This window comes from Rhinatrema bivittatum, chromosome 11 (assembly GCF_901001135.1).
Source record: "Rhinatrema bivittatum chromosome 11, aRhiBiv1.1, whole genome shotgun sequence".
Classification (NCBI taxonomy): domain Eukaryota; kingdom Metazoa; phylum Chordata; class Amphibia; order Gymnophiona; family Rhinatrematidae; genus Rhinatrema; species Rhinatrema bivittatum.
In genome coordinates this window covers 72,251,067-72,265,598 of record NC_042625.1, presented here as the reverse complement: position 1 = coordinate 72,265,598, position 14,532 = coordinate 72,251,067, and the positions used below count along the sequence as shown (strand labels likewise).

The window sequence follows — 14,532 nt, the reverse complement described above, 5'->3', positions numbered from 1 at the left end:
ACGCTTCAGCTCTTCCCCGCCTCCTGATTGGCCGGAAAGAGCTTAGCCTTGTGCTCTGATTGGTCGACCGTCACTCCCATACGCCTGCTCTGAATTGGCTCCAGCTCTTTCTCCTCCGATTGACCGATTTTCCTTTTACTCTACCACCTGGGTGAGAGGTTGTCTTCAGGAAAACCCGCCCCCTTTTATTTTTATCCTCCCCCTTTTTTTGTCTTAACTGTTCAGGAAGTCACCGAAGCTAGCAACTTCTCATTGGCTCTCTGAGCCCGGCTCATCACTGCCATTTCCCACCCGGGCCGGCTGGTTTCTTAAAGGAACCGCGTGCGGCTCTTTCCGGTTCCCTCAGCTTCTGTTTCCCGGGTCGGGCTGGGAGAAATCTGCGAGGCAGCGGAGGGAAGCCAAATCGCAATGAGTTATGAGGCCGCCTCGGGTAGTGTTCTCCGGCAGAGTGAGTTCTGTATCCCGTTACCTTGACAGTGTGATACCCCGGACTGGGGCAGAAGGGAGAGGGAGAGGGTGAAGAGTGGATAGCCTGGGCCGAGGTAGGAAGGAAGCTGTGGGGGAGAGGGGCAGAGTAGATGCTATGGGGCATCATTGGTTGTGTCTTGAAGTCTTCTGTTGGTTGATCATGCAGCTTTGTCCAATCGCTATTATCGGCACGGCGACGCACTAATTTCACTATTCCCTAATAGACAAACTTGATCCTAATATCTTACCGCTTTTTTTCCCCCCGTAGCTTCCAAGAGGCGACCTCGCAGCATGGCCTCTGGGGTGGCCGATCCGCACCAGCTATTTGATGACACAAGCGGCAGTGTTTCTGGCCATGGGGGCGAGTACCTGGCGCAGGGGACGCCTAGGGGAGGCTACCCTGCCCAGGAGTTATTCTCTGAACACATGTCAAATCTGGCAGTGAGTTATGGTAGCAGCCTGGCGAACCAGGGCAAGGAGCTCGTGGACAAAAATGTAAGTTAGATCAGAAGTGAAGAATTCTTAAGTCTAATCTTGACTTAGGTCTTCCTAAACTGTATGGTACAGATCTTGGTAATCCAATGTTTCTGCAGCTTTATATAGCACTGTGTGACACAATTTACTTTGGTATGGTATCCCTGTGCAAAAAAACCAAACAAACAAACCTGGAGCCTCCTGTAAAATGCAGATAGGGGGTGGGGGAAAGAGGAACATTTAAATTCTGTAAGAATTTTTCAATGCAGCTATGTATGTTAAAAAAAAATGATTCTTCTGTTCTCTACTTGATTTGATATGTGACTTCTGAACTGCATTGTAATCTGATAGCATTCAGTACCATCCGTTTTCTAATTGTATAACCTTTGAAAACATCAATAAAAAGAAAACTGAAGAAAATATAGGCAGTGTCAAGAAAATGCAGAGAGTACAGTGAGCTGGAAATGCTAAAGGGAGCAGGGAGGCAGATTCTCTCACATCCTGTTGGTAGTGATTGTTCCTTTCTGTTTCTTAGATTGAGCGCTTCATTCCTGTGACTAAATTGAAGTATTACTTTGCTGTGGACACGATCTATGTGAGCAAGAAGCTGGGACTGCTCATGTTTCCATACATGCATCGGGTAAGATGTACAGAGTGGCATAGATGATGGCAAATAAAGACCCATTGGCCAGTCTAGTCAGTCTGGTTATTCCTTTCCATGTTGCTAAGAATATTTCCTAGCTGCCAACTGTAGAAGCTTAAGCACTTGTAGGATATCACTCCTTATCCAAGCCAGTATCTTTTTTTTGTCTCCTCATTGGTTCTCTATCTTTCTGAATAGATGACCATGCAAGATCCCATATTGAATCAAACACCCATGTCTTGTTGCCAAGCTTGGTTACCTAAAACAGCTACTAAATTTAGTGAAGCTCTTGCCTAAACATCTGGCCTCCTAGGTTGCTGTAGCTTTGCTGGCTGGTACCCAGCCACCACCAACCTGCTAGCATCAATCCAGGTGATTCCTAGTGTAATGTAACTTGTTGGTTCCAACTGGGTTATCCTGTACCCTGCATGATCACCAGGCCATCAGGGCTATTGGCTAGAAAGAGGACAAATCCTGAGATTTGTGTACCTTTTGCTTCCTGCAGGAACTGAATTATTAGTAACTTTTTAACAACTGAGCTGGAAATCGCAGATCTGCAAAACATAAGCACTCATACTATCTTGGGCTTGGTAAAATGAGACTTGTTCTTTGCTTTCTGCAGGACTGGGAGGTGAGGTATCAGCAGGACACACCAGTGGCACCAAGATTTGATATAAATGCTCCTGACCTCTATATTCCAGGTATAGCAGCAGCCTGGTACAGGGAGCCTGATATGCATGCAACAAGCTGGTGATTACAGGATGTAGTACCAAAGGAGGCTAAATCGCTGTGTGAATGCCCTGCTGAAATTATCAGTGAGGAAATAATGGCTTCTGTTTATGCTATTATAACTTCTTTGTTATGGTAGGATTTAATTAACTTATCTATTTGGTCTCCTGCCTGGTAGCTGTCAGCTTGTATGTTGTGTTTTAAAGATTATGATTCTGATGGTGCACCCACATTATATCTTCCTGTTTCCTGTCTTTTGCCAGCAATGGGATTCATCACTTATATTCTGGTTGCTGGATTAGCACTGGGAACACAAAATAGGTGAGTCTTTTTAGCCTTTCTTTTAAATAATAAAAAAGTTCTTGTTCATTCCCGGATCAGTCCAGACTCCTGGGTTTTGCCTCCCTTCCAGCAGATGGAGACAGTTTCACTGACACTGGTATATAACCTGGTGTGCCACCTGCAGTCCCTCAGTATTTCTCTATCTCCGGCACATAGTAGAGGTTCAATCCCTGCAGTCCAAAATAAATAAATAAGGTTAAGAAAATACTTGGGCAACCTCCTGGGAGGAATGCCTCAAGCCCTGGTGGGGGCTATCCCTCCTGGTTCTGAGGTGAACGAGCAGGGGTTTGGGGACCCTTGCCTGGTTTGATCTTTTCACTGCCGGGGGTGTATGTCTGTCTGGTGGGGCCAGTTCCTTTCCACCCAGGCGAACGTTTGGAGTCCTGCAGCTCTTCTGCCACACAGAAAAGTACCCTTTATTTTCCTCCTTCAGTGATTTTTATTAAGTTTAAAAAAGAGAAGAACTGAAGGAAGCGGCAATGTTGTAGCAGCCAGGGAGGCTGTGGGTGGAGCCTAAGTGCTTGATTGGTGCTGGGACAGGAGTTCTCGGGCGGTAGGGCTTGTTGGGCACATGGTCGGGCCTTCTTTTGCTGGCACGGCAGGCTTTTTTTTTTTCCTGCACTTGGATGGCACATGGCAGTGCAGTCATGGGTTTAGAACTTGGGTCTATTTTCATGGCAGCTTAAGGTGTAGCTGGCCCCTGATTTGCTTTCTGTTTGGGTAATGGCTGGTTTTCTTGTGCCTTTTACAGATTTTCCCCAGAGATCCTGGGGATGCAGGCCAGCTCGGCACTGATCTGGTTAGTCATAGAAGTGCTGGCAATCTTGTTTAGTCTGTACCTGGTGACTGTGAATACAGATTTGACCACTGTGGATCTCGTTGCTTTCTCTGGGTATAAGTATGTTGGGTAAGTGATGTGTGTTATACACAGGGACTTGCATGATCCCAGTTTCTTGTATGTCATCTCTGGACAATTTTTCAGTTTATATGTATCCAGAGTCCCCTAATACAAATTGAAAGCTTGCATGGACTTTGGTTTCTGTCCTAGGTTGGATGCAGGCTGGAGGTATGTTGTCTGTACTTTGGTGTTGTAAGCAATTAAGAGAAATGAAATGCACAGCAAATTGTCAACTGTGGTGCTTCTGCCTGTCACTCCCTACCCCATGCAGCTAGACATGGCAAGGAGAATTGGTGCTGGGACATTTTGCTGACATCAGCTGCTCTAACTTGGAGAGAGAGAGAAACCTTTTTCCAGCTCTTCTTTTTGTGTTTGCTGCTGTGGTTTGTGGCCGCCTTTTTTTTCTGTTTTTACCAGGTGGGACCCTTTGATCTCTCCCATCACAGGATGATTGTCGGCGTTCTGTCCGGATTGCTGTTTGGCAGGATCATCTATTACCTGGTGCTCAGCTGGTGCTGCATCGCCAGCTTTGTTTTTACGGTAAGTCATTGAATGCTTTCTTGTCGGTTTGTTTTGTTTTGGGTTTTTTTCCCCAAGGGCCCCGACTTTTACAGTTGGGGAACAAATAAATATGGGGGTAATTTGCTGATGCGGCTCTTAGGACCCTTGATCACTAGGCCTGATTGATTTGATGCAGCTCCATCATTGCTCTCTGCTTCCATGGCAACGGTTACAGGAAATTTTGGTTTCAAACAGCATTCGAGGGCCCTGACTTTTACGGTCTGGTAACCTGCACAGTGCAGCAGATACTGGCATAAGCTTGCTGGGCAGAGCAAGCTTATGCCAGTCCTTTTCTGCTGTCATTTCTATGGGGTGTGTGTTGTCGGGTTTTTTTTTTTGTGTGTGTGATTATTTAGATCAGACTATGAGGATAGAATCATACGAGCAGCTAGGTCTGTCTGGCAGGTTGCAAGTTCTGTAATAACTAGAAGTCTTAGCTGGGTCAGAATGGCAAGCTACACAGGTAACCCAGGAGGCTGGATGTTCAGGGAACAGCCATTTAGATTATTATAGCGCTTTGTGGTTGTGCCTAGGAAAGGTGAGGTTCTGGGAGGATCTTGTATCTAATCTATGGAAGAGGGTGGAGTACAACATAGAAAAAGAAACCAGGTTTGACCTGGATAAAGAAAGATTATTCAAGTAATTATACTCTAGCTGGCATCAGTAAATGTTTAATATATTGCTTTTCCATGTGGACAGAATAATTAACTGGGCTTCTGAATGGGCTACTGGGTCATTTATTATGTTACTATTATACATTATCTTTTTTTAAGCCAAGTATTGTAGTTGCCTTGTTAGTTCACACAATATGCAGAAGAAAGGGTCAACAGAAAGCTGTAAGTGATCAAACTTTCATCAGATCAATGAAGAGAGAGCATAGTTAAACTGGGTTTAAATAGTTGCGGGTCAGCTAGGCATGATGTCTGCATGGTTTAGGAAGCCAGAGTTTGCAGTACTCTGTTACAACTCGGTAACAGGGGTGAGACAGACAGAACTTCATATTTCCAAGGGCTGAGACAGCCAATGTCCTGAAGTCCTTTTGTGTTGGTTCCAAAGCATTTGATCAACTTAATTTCAAATGTTTCATGTTCTTGTGTAATGTGGAAATTGCCTTTTTGAATGCCTGCCTGAGTGGTCTTCCTTCTGATAAATACACATGACATTTATCAGAATCCCACAAACCAAGCTTCACCTATAACACTGAAGCATAAATCAAATGAGGATAATAAACCTCTCTTAACTACTGATTATCACAATGTGTGTGGGGAGGGGGCTGTCTCTACTTTCTAGGAAGCTTCATGCTGCCCTTCTAGCAAACGATGAAATTCATCTTTATTCTCATCTGGCAAACATTTATAGGAAGCTCCCCCTAAAAGTACACTTTCCACGAGAGAGAGAACACTTCTAATACTGGATTACAAATTCAAAAGACCACTTACTTGGTGAGATCAAGTGGGCAAAACTAACTGATAACTACATAGTTTCAAACATGGTCAAATCACAGCTTTCCAGCATGTAGGCTGCATAGGATTTTCTTCTTGTTACACTACACTAGGGAAAAAAACTGCCCCCCGCTCCAAATCTACAAACTAACCAGAGCACTGGCCATCAGACCAGTAAAGGAGGCTCTGTGATGGTCCAAACACAAAAAAATACATAGACGAGGGATGTGGGCAACTCTGAAATGCATATTACAGGAAACCTAACAAAAGAACCACATTTTTTCAGTTTTTCATATTACATTCTTAACACATTTCCAAAGCAGCTAAAGCCTCTGCTGAGGAACCCAATACCATTCCAGCCTTATGAATGCTTCCTAAAATCTCCCATCCTGGCAGACTGATCATATTCAGTTTTGGCACACTTGCAGAGGAAATATGTGAATTACTAGAGGGAATCCTCAACCCCTAGTTTAAAAAAACAAGACAACACTAACCTCCCCAGTCCAGATCTGTCCAATAGCTCCTGCCTTATTCCTTTGTGGTAATAGATGACCACATCTCCCTTGCTGACAGTGTAGCTGCATTTTTCAGATTTCTAAAGAGCCCTACCCGTAATCATCAATACACAGCAAATATAGGGCACCCTTAACTATTTCAGTTATTTACAGCGTATGGGACCTGCTCGGGCACCGGGATGACATTGTAGTATTCTGACCCTTTTTATGATAAAACTGGAAGAGGCATTCCTGAGTGGCTGCCACATCAAACCAGTCAGACTTTACTGGCACGTTGCTGACATCTTCATTATTTGGACTGAAGGAGCAGAGCACTTTTTAAAGTGCTTTTACAACTCATTCAATGTATTCCATCCAATAGTTGGACTCCACAATGGACTATTCCGTAGAAAGGGTTGACTTCAGACACTACGCTCTCAGTCAGGAATGGTCACTTACAAACATCTATATACAGAAAACCAACTGACAGAGATGCAGCTACCATCACAGCTCCAGTTTCCATCCTTCACCCGCTCAAGTCCATTATATCTAGCCAAGGCACATCATACCACTGTATATGTTCTGACTCAAAAGGCATGAATGAATACATCAAAGCTGTAAATGAATCCTCCAAGCATGAGGTCTGCTGGCCAAAAATCATTTCCAAGAAAGACCACATGACACCCAGGGAAACGCCTCGACGATACTAGCAGAGAAGCATGCGTGGGTATCTGCTGTAGTACCAGACCCCAGCACTAGAAAATCTAAGACATCCCAAGATAAACATCCATTACTGCTGGAGGATGAATTGCTGGAAAAAAAATTCCCTGCCCTTCTCGTACTAGCTTTCTGGTAACCAGCTAATATAAAACAAAAACTAGTAAGTAAACTTCAAACCAGCTAAAGGAGAAAAACATCACAAAATCCTGCAAACTGCCATACTGTGCCAGCACGTAGCAAAGGCCCTTACATGGGGAAGACAATCAGCATAAAGAATGACGCCTACATAATTCATGCATCTCTGAATGAGGTATACATAATTTAGTGCAGAAAATGTGAAGGCAGATGCTATATCAGTGAAACAAGACCAATCATCAGCCATAAAATAGCACCTTGCCGAGGGGAAATCTGTGACGTCTCAGTAGGTGAACATTGTCTCAAGGGAAGACCCCTCTCGTAATGCCCAACTGCACAAGAAGGCAAAACGTTTTTTGGAACCAACGCAGATACATTCTGGTTCTTTTGGACATAGGGCTCTTGATACTTTTTAAAATGTTACTGTCAGTTTTAATTTCCTGGGCCTCACCATCCCTTTACCGAGTTGTAGTTGCAGTGTCTTGTCTTTAACAGAAGTTCCAGGTTACAACTTCAGCCCTAGCTGATTCTGTACTGTTTCAAGGCAGTGGAACTGATGCTCCATTGCCCTGAGGACGGGAACACCGCTCTTGAAAGCTTTTTCTAGGCTAGTATTACATTAGCTCGTAAAAAGTTATTGCCTTGGTTGACGCTTCCTCCCAAGATTATTATTATTATTTTTTTTTTTTTTGTGTGTTTTAAGCCTGGGATCCAAATTTAATGTTCTCCTAGGAAAAGCAGGATGGTAGTCCACATAGATGGGTGACAACATCAGACTGAGCCCGGCACGAAAAATGTTTGTCAAAGTTTCTAGAACTTTGACCAGCATGCCACTATCTGCACGTCCACTCGGGGTCCCTATTCAGTTTCTTTTTTTTTTCTGTGAAGTAACTGCCTCATGGTGGTGGAGCACTGCTTTTAGTGTGTTTGTGTTTTGTTGTTTTTTTGGCTTGTCAGCATCTGGTCCCTCTTCTCTGATTGGTGCCCGTTCAATGACTTGATAGGTCTCTTTTTTTTTTTTTTTTTCCCTTTGTTGCAATCGATTCCTGGCATTTCGCTCCCCGGTGGCCACTGGCCATCGCCCCCCCCCCTTCCCCCTCGCTGTTTGTTTTTTCATGGCATTGTCCGGTTTTTCAACGGTGCCCCCAGTGCCTGCAGACCATGTCTATTACTGATCTGCATGAGGTTTATACCCTCTGCCTGGGGGCATCACACAATGCTTGCGGGTGTCATTTGTGCAATCAGATGACCCCCAAGGACCATACCTGGCTGGATAAGATGGAGAAACATTTTGGGCCCAAAAAGTCTGCCCAATACACTCTAGCATTGGAGGCATCGACACCTAGGGGTCAAGGAGAGCCGTTGGATACACTGTCCCTTTCCACGCCCCGGCAGGTCCATCTCGACAGAGGAGCCAGTGATAGGCCATCTCCGGTGTTGTCAACAGTTGCCATCTGTGAATCGGCAGCCGCTGTGCTGCCACTGAAATGACCCCATGGAGAGGCGGCATCGTTCTCTATTAGACCTGGGAGTCCCAGGCATTCCCCACTGGCATCAGTGCTGGGCTCCAGTAACGCCTTTTCCTCCTCCGCTATCTATCCTAACTTTGCTGGAATTGCAGGAGTTGGACCGCAGTGTCCAGATGGTGGTGCTCCGAGCCCTGCGGGTTATCGAGCCGGCACCAGTCCCTATGCCAGTGCTGGAACCTGCACTGTCTCTTGTGGCACACCTGCTAGAGTGCCTGGATGTCCTCTTAGGTGTCCTTCCAATGCAACCTGTGCCCGGAGGACCATCTGTTCCTCAGCGGCCATCGATGCCCTCCTCTGCAGAGATTCCCATTATTGAGGCTGAAGAGTAGGAAGATTTTACTTCGTTGGTGCCTTCGGGTCCGCTTGTCCTGCGACCGGAGTCTCCCAATCCCGTTCCTGGGCCATCAGGGATCTCGTTGCCAAAACCAAGGAGCTTGGACGGGCCATCCACGCTGGCCTCCAGGGGGACCTTAGCGAGGGAGAGGCCCTGTATGACCCCTGGGAGTCTTCTTTGGAGGACTCCGGTGATGTCCTTTCGGAACATTCACCACCAGATGAGGTAGCCGATCTCTCTCCTTTGCAGGCTTTGTCCGAGCCATGGCTGAAGCCATCCCTTTTCAGCTCCTTGCAGAAGAGGACACTCTGCATAAAATGCTGGAGGTCCTCCAATTTGTCAATGCCCCAAGGACTGTCCCAGTCCATGATATATTTTTAAGGAACTTCTCCTTTTTTGTTCCTCCCATTAATAGGAAGGCAGATGCCATCTATCTGGTCCAAGAGCCATTGGGCTTTGAGAGACACCATCTCCTACGCCAATCCGTAGGAGTGGAGTCCATTCTCAAAAAAGCCAAGCGCTCCCGCACCCACGCCTCTGTCCCTCCAGGCCAGGATCACAGGGCGTGGATGCCCTGCATAGGAAGGTGTATTAGGGTGCTTTGCTCATCGCTCGTATTGTCTCTTACCAATTATATATGACGCAGTACAACTGCAACCTGTGGAAGCAGGTCCAGGAGCTGTCGGAACGCCTGCCACAACAGCAACAGGATGCGTTCTCAGCGGTAGTACAACAGGGCCTGGAGGCAGGGAAACATGAGGTGAGATCCACCTACAATGTTCTTGAAACAGCCAGAGTGGCTGCAGTGGATATTGGCACCCACAGTATGGCCTAGCTCTGTGCTTCGGACCTCTGTCCAGAAGTCCAGGAAAAGCTGGCAGACCTGCCCTGTACAGGAGAGAATCTCTTTGGGGATAAGGTCAGGGATGTGGTTGCCCAACTGAAGGACCACCATGAGGCCCTTCAGCAGCCGTCGGCTACCGCTTCCAACCCACGATCCTCTGTCAGGAAGTCCTCACGACAAGGCTCGAGGAAATCCTACTATCGTCAAAGAAAATGTTTATCCTCCAGCCTCGCGGGCTCGTACGCCCCACGCTGCTTCCAAGAGTTGTTCCCGCCAGCAGCGGACCCCCAGACCTCAGCCAGCCCCCCAGCAGAGCCCTCTACAGGGTTTTGACTGGGGGTGAGGGATCATAAGTTGGTTTACTGTGCCCTCTGCATCCTGCCCTCTGGTTGGGGGCAGGCTGAGTTGTTTTGCCCCCAGTTGGTCCCTAATTACGTCAGACCAGTGAGTTCTCTATTGTTCACAGAGGGTACCGGCTGAATTTCAGGGATGTCCCTGTGGACTCCCCGCCCCCCATGTCCGTCGTGGGTTTCCTCCCCTCCTCGGGAACAGTCAGGTAGCAATGTGGTACATCAACAAGCAGGGAGGGGGCACTGGGTCGTTCCTCCTCTGTCAGGAGGTGGTGCAGACTTGTTCCTGGGCTTTGTTGCAGGGTATGCTCCTGAGGGCTATGTACCTAGCTGTTGCAGAGAATGTGCTGCCGGACCATCTGAGACGTGCGTTCCAGCCACACGAATGGTCACTGGATCCAGCAGTGGCAGCCCGGATTTTCCGACTATGGGGACCTCCCAGATGCGGATCTATTTGCCTCCTCCTACAATTGAAAGGTGAGCAAGTTCTGCTCCCTGTTCAGGATGGATGGACTCCCAGCCTCACATGCCTTTGCCTGACATTGGGGCACAAGTCTCCTCTAGGCATTTCCTCCTCTTCCACTGGTCATGAAGACTCTCTTGAAGCTCCAGCAGGATTAGGGAGCCATGATTCTTGTGGCCCCGTACTGGCCCAGACAGGTCTGGTTTCTGCTCCTTTAAGGCCTGTTAGGTAGAGCAGTCAGAGCCCATCTGTCTGGGGACCTCACTCAATCTGATAACACAGGATTGGGGCAGACTGTGCCATCCAAACCTCTGAGTGTTAGCCTTGATGGCCTGGATGATGAGCACTTAGTCCTACAGCCTCTGGTCTTCTCCTACGATGTGTTTCATGAGTTGGTAGCTTCTAGGAAGCCTTCCACCAGGAAGCCTTACCGGCTGAAGTGAGGGAGATTCTCCATCTGGCACTAGGGGCTTGGCTTCCATTCCTTTGCCTGTCCCACTGCAAAGTTACTGGACTATCTGTGGTATCTCTCAGAGACTGGGTTGAAAACTACCCGTGTCAGGGTCCACATGAGTGCCATTAGTGCTTACCATCATGGTGTTGCTGGAACGCCATCTCTGTGCAGCTCATAGTGGGACAGTTTATGTGGGGCCTGCTTCAACTGAAGCCCCCCCGCCTCCGGCCTCCTGTTGTGTCCTGGGACCTCAACGTGGTGTTGGCGTGGCTCATGCAAGATCCTTTCACGCCTATGCACTCCTGTGATCTGAGGTTCCTTACCTGGAAGGTTCTGTTCCTGGTAGCGGTCACTTCAGCTTCTAGGGTTAGTGAGCTTCAGGCCTTGGTTATGTATCTGCCCTACACAAAATTTTTTTCATAAGGTGGTCCTGTGTATGCATTCCAACTTCCTGCCTAGGTTGGTGACTGATTTTCATCTCAGTCTATTGTTCTGCCCACCTTTCTTTTTTTTTCCCCGAGGCGAAGGCTTTACACATGTTGGACTGCAAGCACAGCAGGCCACAGACAGTCCATTCAGCTCTTCATATCTTTTGACAAGAATGGAATGGAAGTTGTGGTGGGCAAGCAAACTGTCCAGTTGGCTGGCGGATTCTATCACATTCTGCTGTGCACAAGCAGGCCTTCAGCTTGGAGGCCGTGTTGAGACTCGCTCTAAGAGAGGAATGGTGGCATTGGTTGGCCCACTTGTGGGCAGTTCCCATTGCTGAAATTTGCAGGACTGTGATGTGTAGTTCGCTGCCCAATACTGCTTGGACAAGGATGGTAGACAAGACTGTGGCTTTGACCAATCTGTCCTTCGCAACCTGTTCCAGGCTTAAATCCAACACGCCCTGCCTTAAGGCCCATGGTTTGGATTCAGGCTTTCTCCCTATCTTAGTAACAGCACTTCGGTTAGTTTTGTGCCTGTTGGCACCTGGTTTTGGTGCTGGTTGGTCATACTCATTCCAGGGAGCAGCCTGTAGCTTGGTATTCACCCGTCTGTGAGGACTACCATCCTGCTTGTCCTAGGAGAAAGCAGAGTTGCTTACCTGTAACAGGTGTTCTCCTACGACAGCAGGATGTTAGTCTCAGGAAACCTGCCCACCACCTCATGGAGTTGGGGTCTCCTTTCATTTTGTTTTTATTTTTCACTCGTGAATTCTATATTACGAGACTGAAGAGGGACTCTGTGTGGATAGTGGCCTTCTGGGCATGCTCAGAGTGCCAGTTGAAGTTCTAGAAACTTTGACCAAAGTTTTCCGTGCCGGGTTCCATCTGCTGTCACCCATCTGTGAGGACTAACATCCTGCTGTCTTAGGAGAACAGCTGTTACAGGTAAGCAACTCCTGCTTTTTCTGACATAACTTTTCATGTATTCCCTATTTGTCAGCAACTTACATGCATATAGGTTTGCTTTGAAAATTGATGGGACCATATGTGCCTTAGCATGGCCCATGCAGCTTTGCACCGCACACTTCCACACATTCTTTGCCAGCTGGATCAAGAACGTGATTCAAGCCTGTATTTATTTGATGTCCTAGTATGTTTCTTTTGTTCCTTGACTACTGGGTTTGCAGATTTAGGAGCTCTCTCTTTGTTTTAATATTAACTTTTGTACAGTATTTGCATTTTTAGTTTGTATCTTGTATTATAAGGAATGTTTCAGTATTGCTCTATATTGCAATGTTGTAAATTTTTAAATAGATTTAGCAGCACCCGAGTGGCTTTGATCTTGCTCTGTAGTCTGGGGGCTATGTTTATGGCTTTGTTTAGTTTGACTGTGGTTTCTTTTACATATCAATAAAACTGAGTCGCTGCAGGCTTGGCTTATATTGCACTAAATATTTCATAATGGGCCACACCCCCCTCCCTTTTTTATTTTATTTTCTTGCTACTCTGTATTGTATCTCTTTCTTGTCCCTGACCCCAGATCCGGACCTTGCGGTTGAAGATCTTGTCGGAGGCTGCGGCGGAAGGTGTGCTAGTGCGTGGCGCCAGGAACCAGCTCCGCATGTATCTCACCATGGCCATTGCTGCTGTACAGCCTGCCTTCATGTACTGGTTGACCTTTCACCTGGTGAGATGAGGGGTGCTGCCCAGGAACGGCTGCAGCTCCCCCTGGCATCCCCTTTCCCCAGAGCTTCGTGTAAGGAGCGACCTGGAGACCCCCTCGCACTGGGTGCTTAATGCTTGTCTAGCAATGCAGTTGCAGGGGGGGTTTCCTAATAATCAACTGGACTGTGATGTGGGTTTCAGTCTCTTCACTTAGTTTGGCTTCTGGAAAAATGGGCAACCTGGCCCTGCTGGATTACTGATTCGTAGCCACTTTAGGTAGCCATGGATCATAAGCACTGCCTGACCCCTCCCACAGAGGAGGGGCCTAATTCCATTAAGTATTTTATAAACGGTGCTGCCTTTATTTAAAGTTTTTGTTTTATGTTGGAAATAGTGCAGATCCCTGTACGTCTGGAATATTTATTTTTCCTTTTTTTTTTTTTAATAGTATTAATTTTGTGATTTGGTTGATAAGATCTGCCTATCTGCAAATGGCCTTTTGGGAGGGGCGGTGAAGATAAACTTTTAACACGTCCTTCCACAGCCTCCCTGAAATATTACCGGAGACTGGGGCAATGCGTTTTTCCCCCAGATATTACATAGGAACTCTGCCAGGTAAAAAAAAAATATATATATAGATATAGAATTGCTCATTTTGGTCCTGGGCAATTTCACTAAGCACCAACTGCACTTTTCCCTGTGGGTTGTGAAATGGAATTTGTTCAAATGTACATTATTCTTTCAAAACAACTGGAAACTCCACCCCCATTTCCTTCTCTTCCTTCCTTAACACCCTTTAAAAGGAATGAAAAACTCCTCCTGCTTCCAGTATTAATGCATGCAGTCAGCAGGCCACAGCACCTCCCTAGCTTGTGCTGCATTTTTGGGTAGAGGACTTCTGTTCGGCCAGTCTGAGGCGTGCGAAAGCTCCTTCAGGGGGAGGAAATGCTGCCACTCTTTGAATTTAGGGGATGGGGGGGGGGGTGCTGGGATGGTTAGCCCCTGCATGTAAGGCAGGGTTGTGAGCTGGAGCTTTTTAAGTTGCTTTTAGGTAGATAGAATCGCAGCAGTTAGGCATGGCCACGTTACTGCTGCTACATTAAAAAACAGCTGTGCTTTTCTGTTTGGCCCAGTCCCTACGCTCGGTGTGGCAATAGGGGCAGGCCCAGTGGCTCTTTCCTGCTGTATGGGCAACATGCTCGAGGTGAAGGGCCTTTGCAGAAAGGTGGGGATGAGCATGGATGCAGGAAAGCTTTTACCATCAATCTTCGCTCTTGAGCCTACGTCTCTGCTGTGACTTCCTTGTGCTTCTCGCAACCCGTTTTCAGGAACAGGCTTCCATTCCATCCCCACCGCCATGAAGTAGGAGAAGAGGGCAGGTCTTCAGTGAATTGCCCAGTAGTGGCTGCCCCCATCTTGCCATTCCTCTCCTCGTGCAGAGGTTCGGGTCTGGTGGCCCAGTCCCTGCTGGCTTTTTCCTGTTGGTATAGCACCAGCTCTAGTCGTATGTTTGTTTACAGGAGACTGATCTTTTAATAAAGATTCTATGTATTGAG

At 47.1% G+C, this 14,532-nt stretch overlaps 1 protein-coding gene across 1 annotated transcript; it reads left to right on the top strand.

Annotated features, from left to right (window-relative positions):
• The first annotated feature begins 216 nt into the window (after positions 1-216).
• Positions 217-14,532, top strand: YIF1B (Yip1 interacting factor homolog B, membrane trafficking protein). Its single transcript, XM_029620140.1, has 8 exons — positions 217-448; positions 737-963; positions 1,478-1,582; positions 2,208-2,286; positions 2,578-2,635; positions 3,408-3,563; positions 4,001-4,094; positions 12,852-14,532. Exons 1-8 carry the CDS (start codon positions 409-411, stop codon positions 13,005-13,007), a joined length of 915 nt encoding a protein of 304 aa, XP_029476000.1. The 5' UTR covers positions 217-408; the 3' UTR covers positions 13,008-14,532.

Bases quoted from the DNA above. Each gene is read 5' to 3' on its own strand.
- YIF1B (XM_029620140.1), top strand. From the start codon at position 409: ATGAGTTATGAGGCCGCCTCGGGTAGTGTTCTCCGGCAGA. The intron at 964-1,477 runs GTAAGTTAGATC...TCTGTTTCTTAG, and splicing joins AGGAGCTCGTGGACAAAAAT to ATTGAGCGCTTCATTCCTGT. The intron at 4,095-12,851 runs GTAAGTCATTGA...CCCTGACCCCAG, and splicing joins TCGCCAGCTTTGTTTTTACG to ATCCGGACCTTGCGGTTGAA.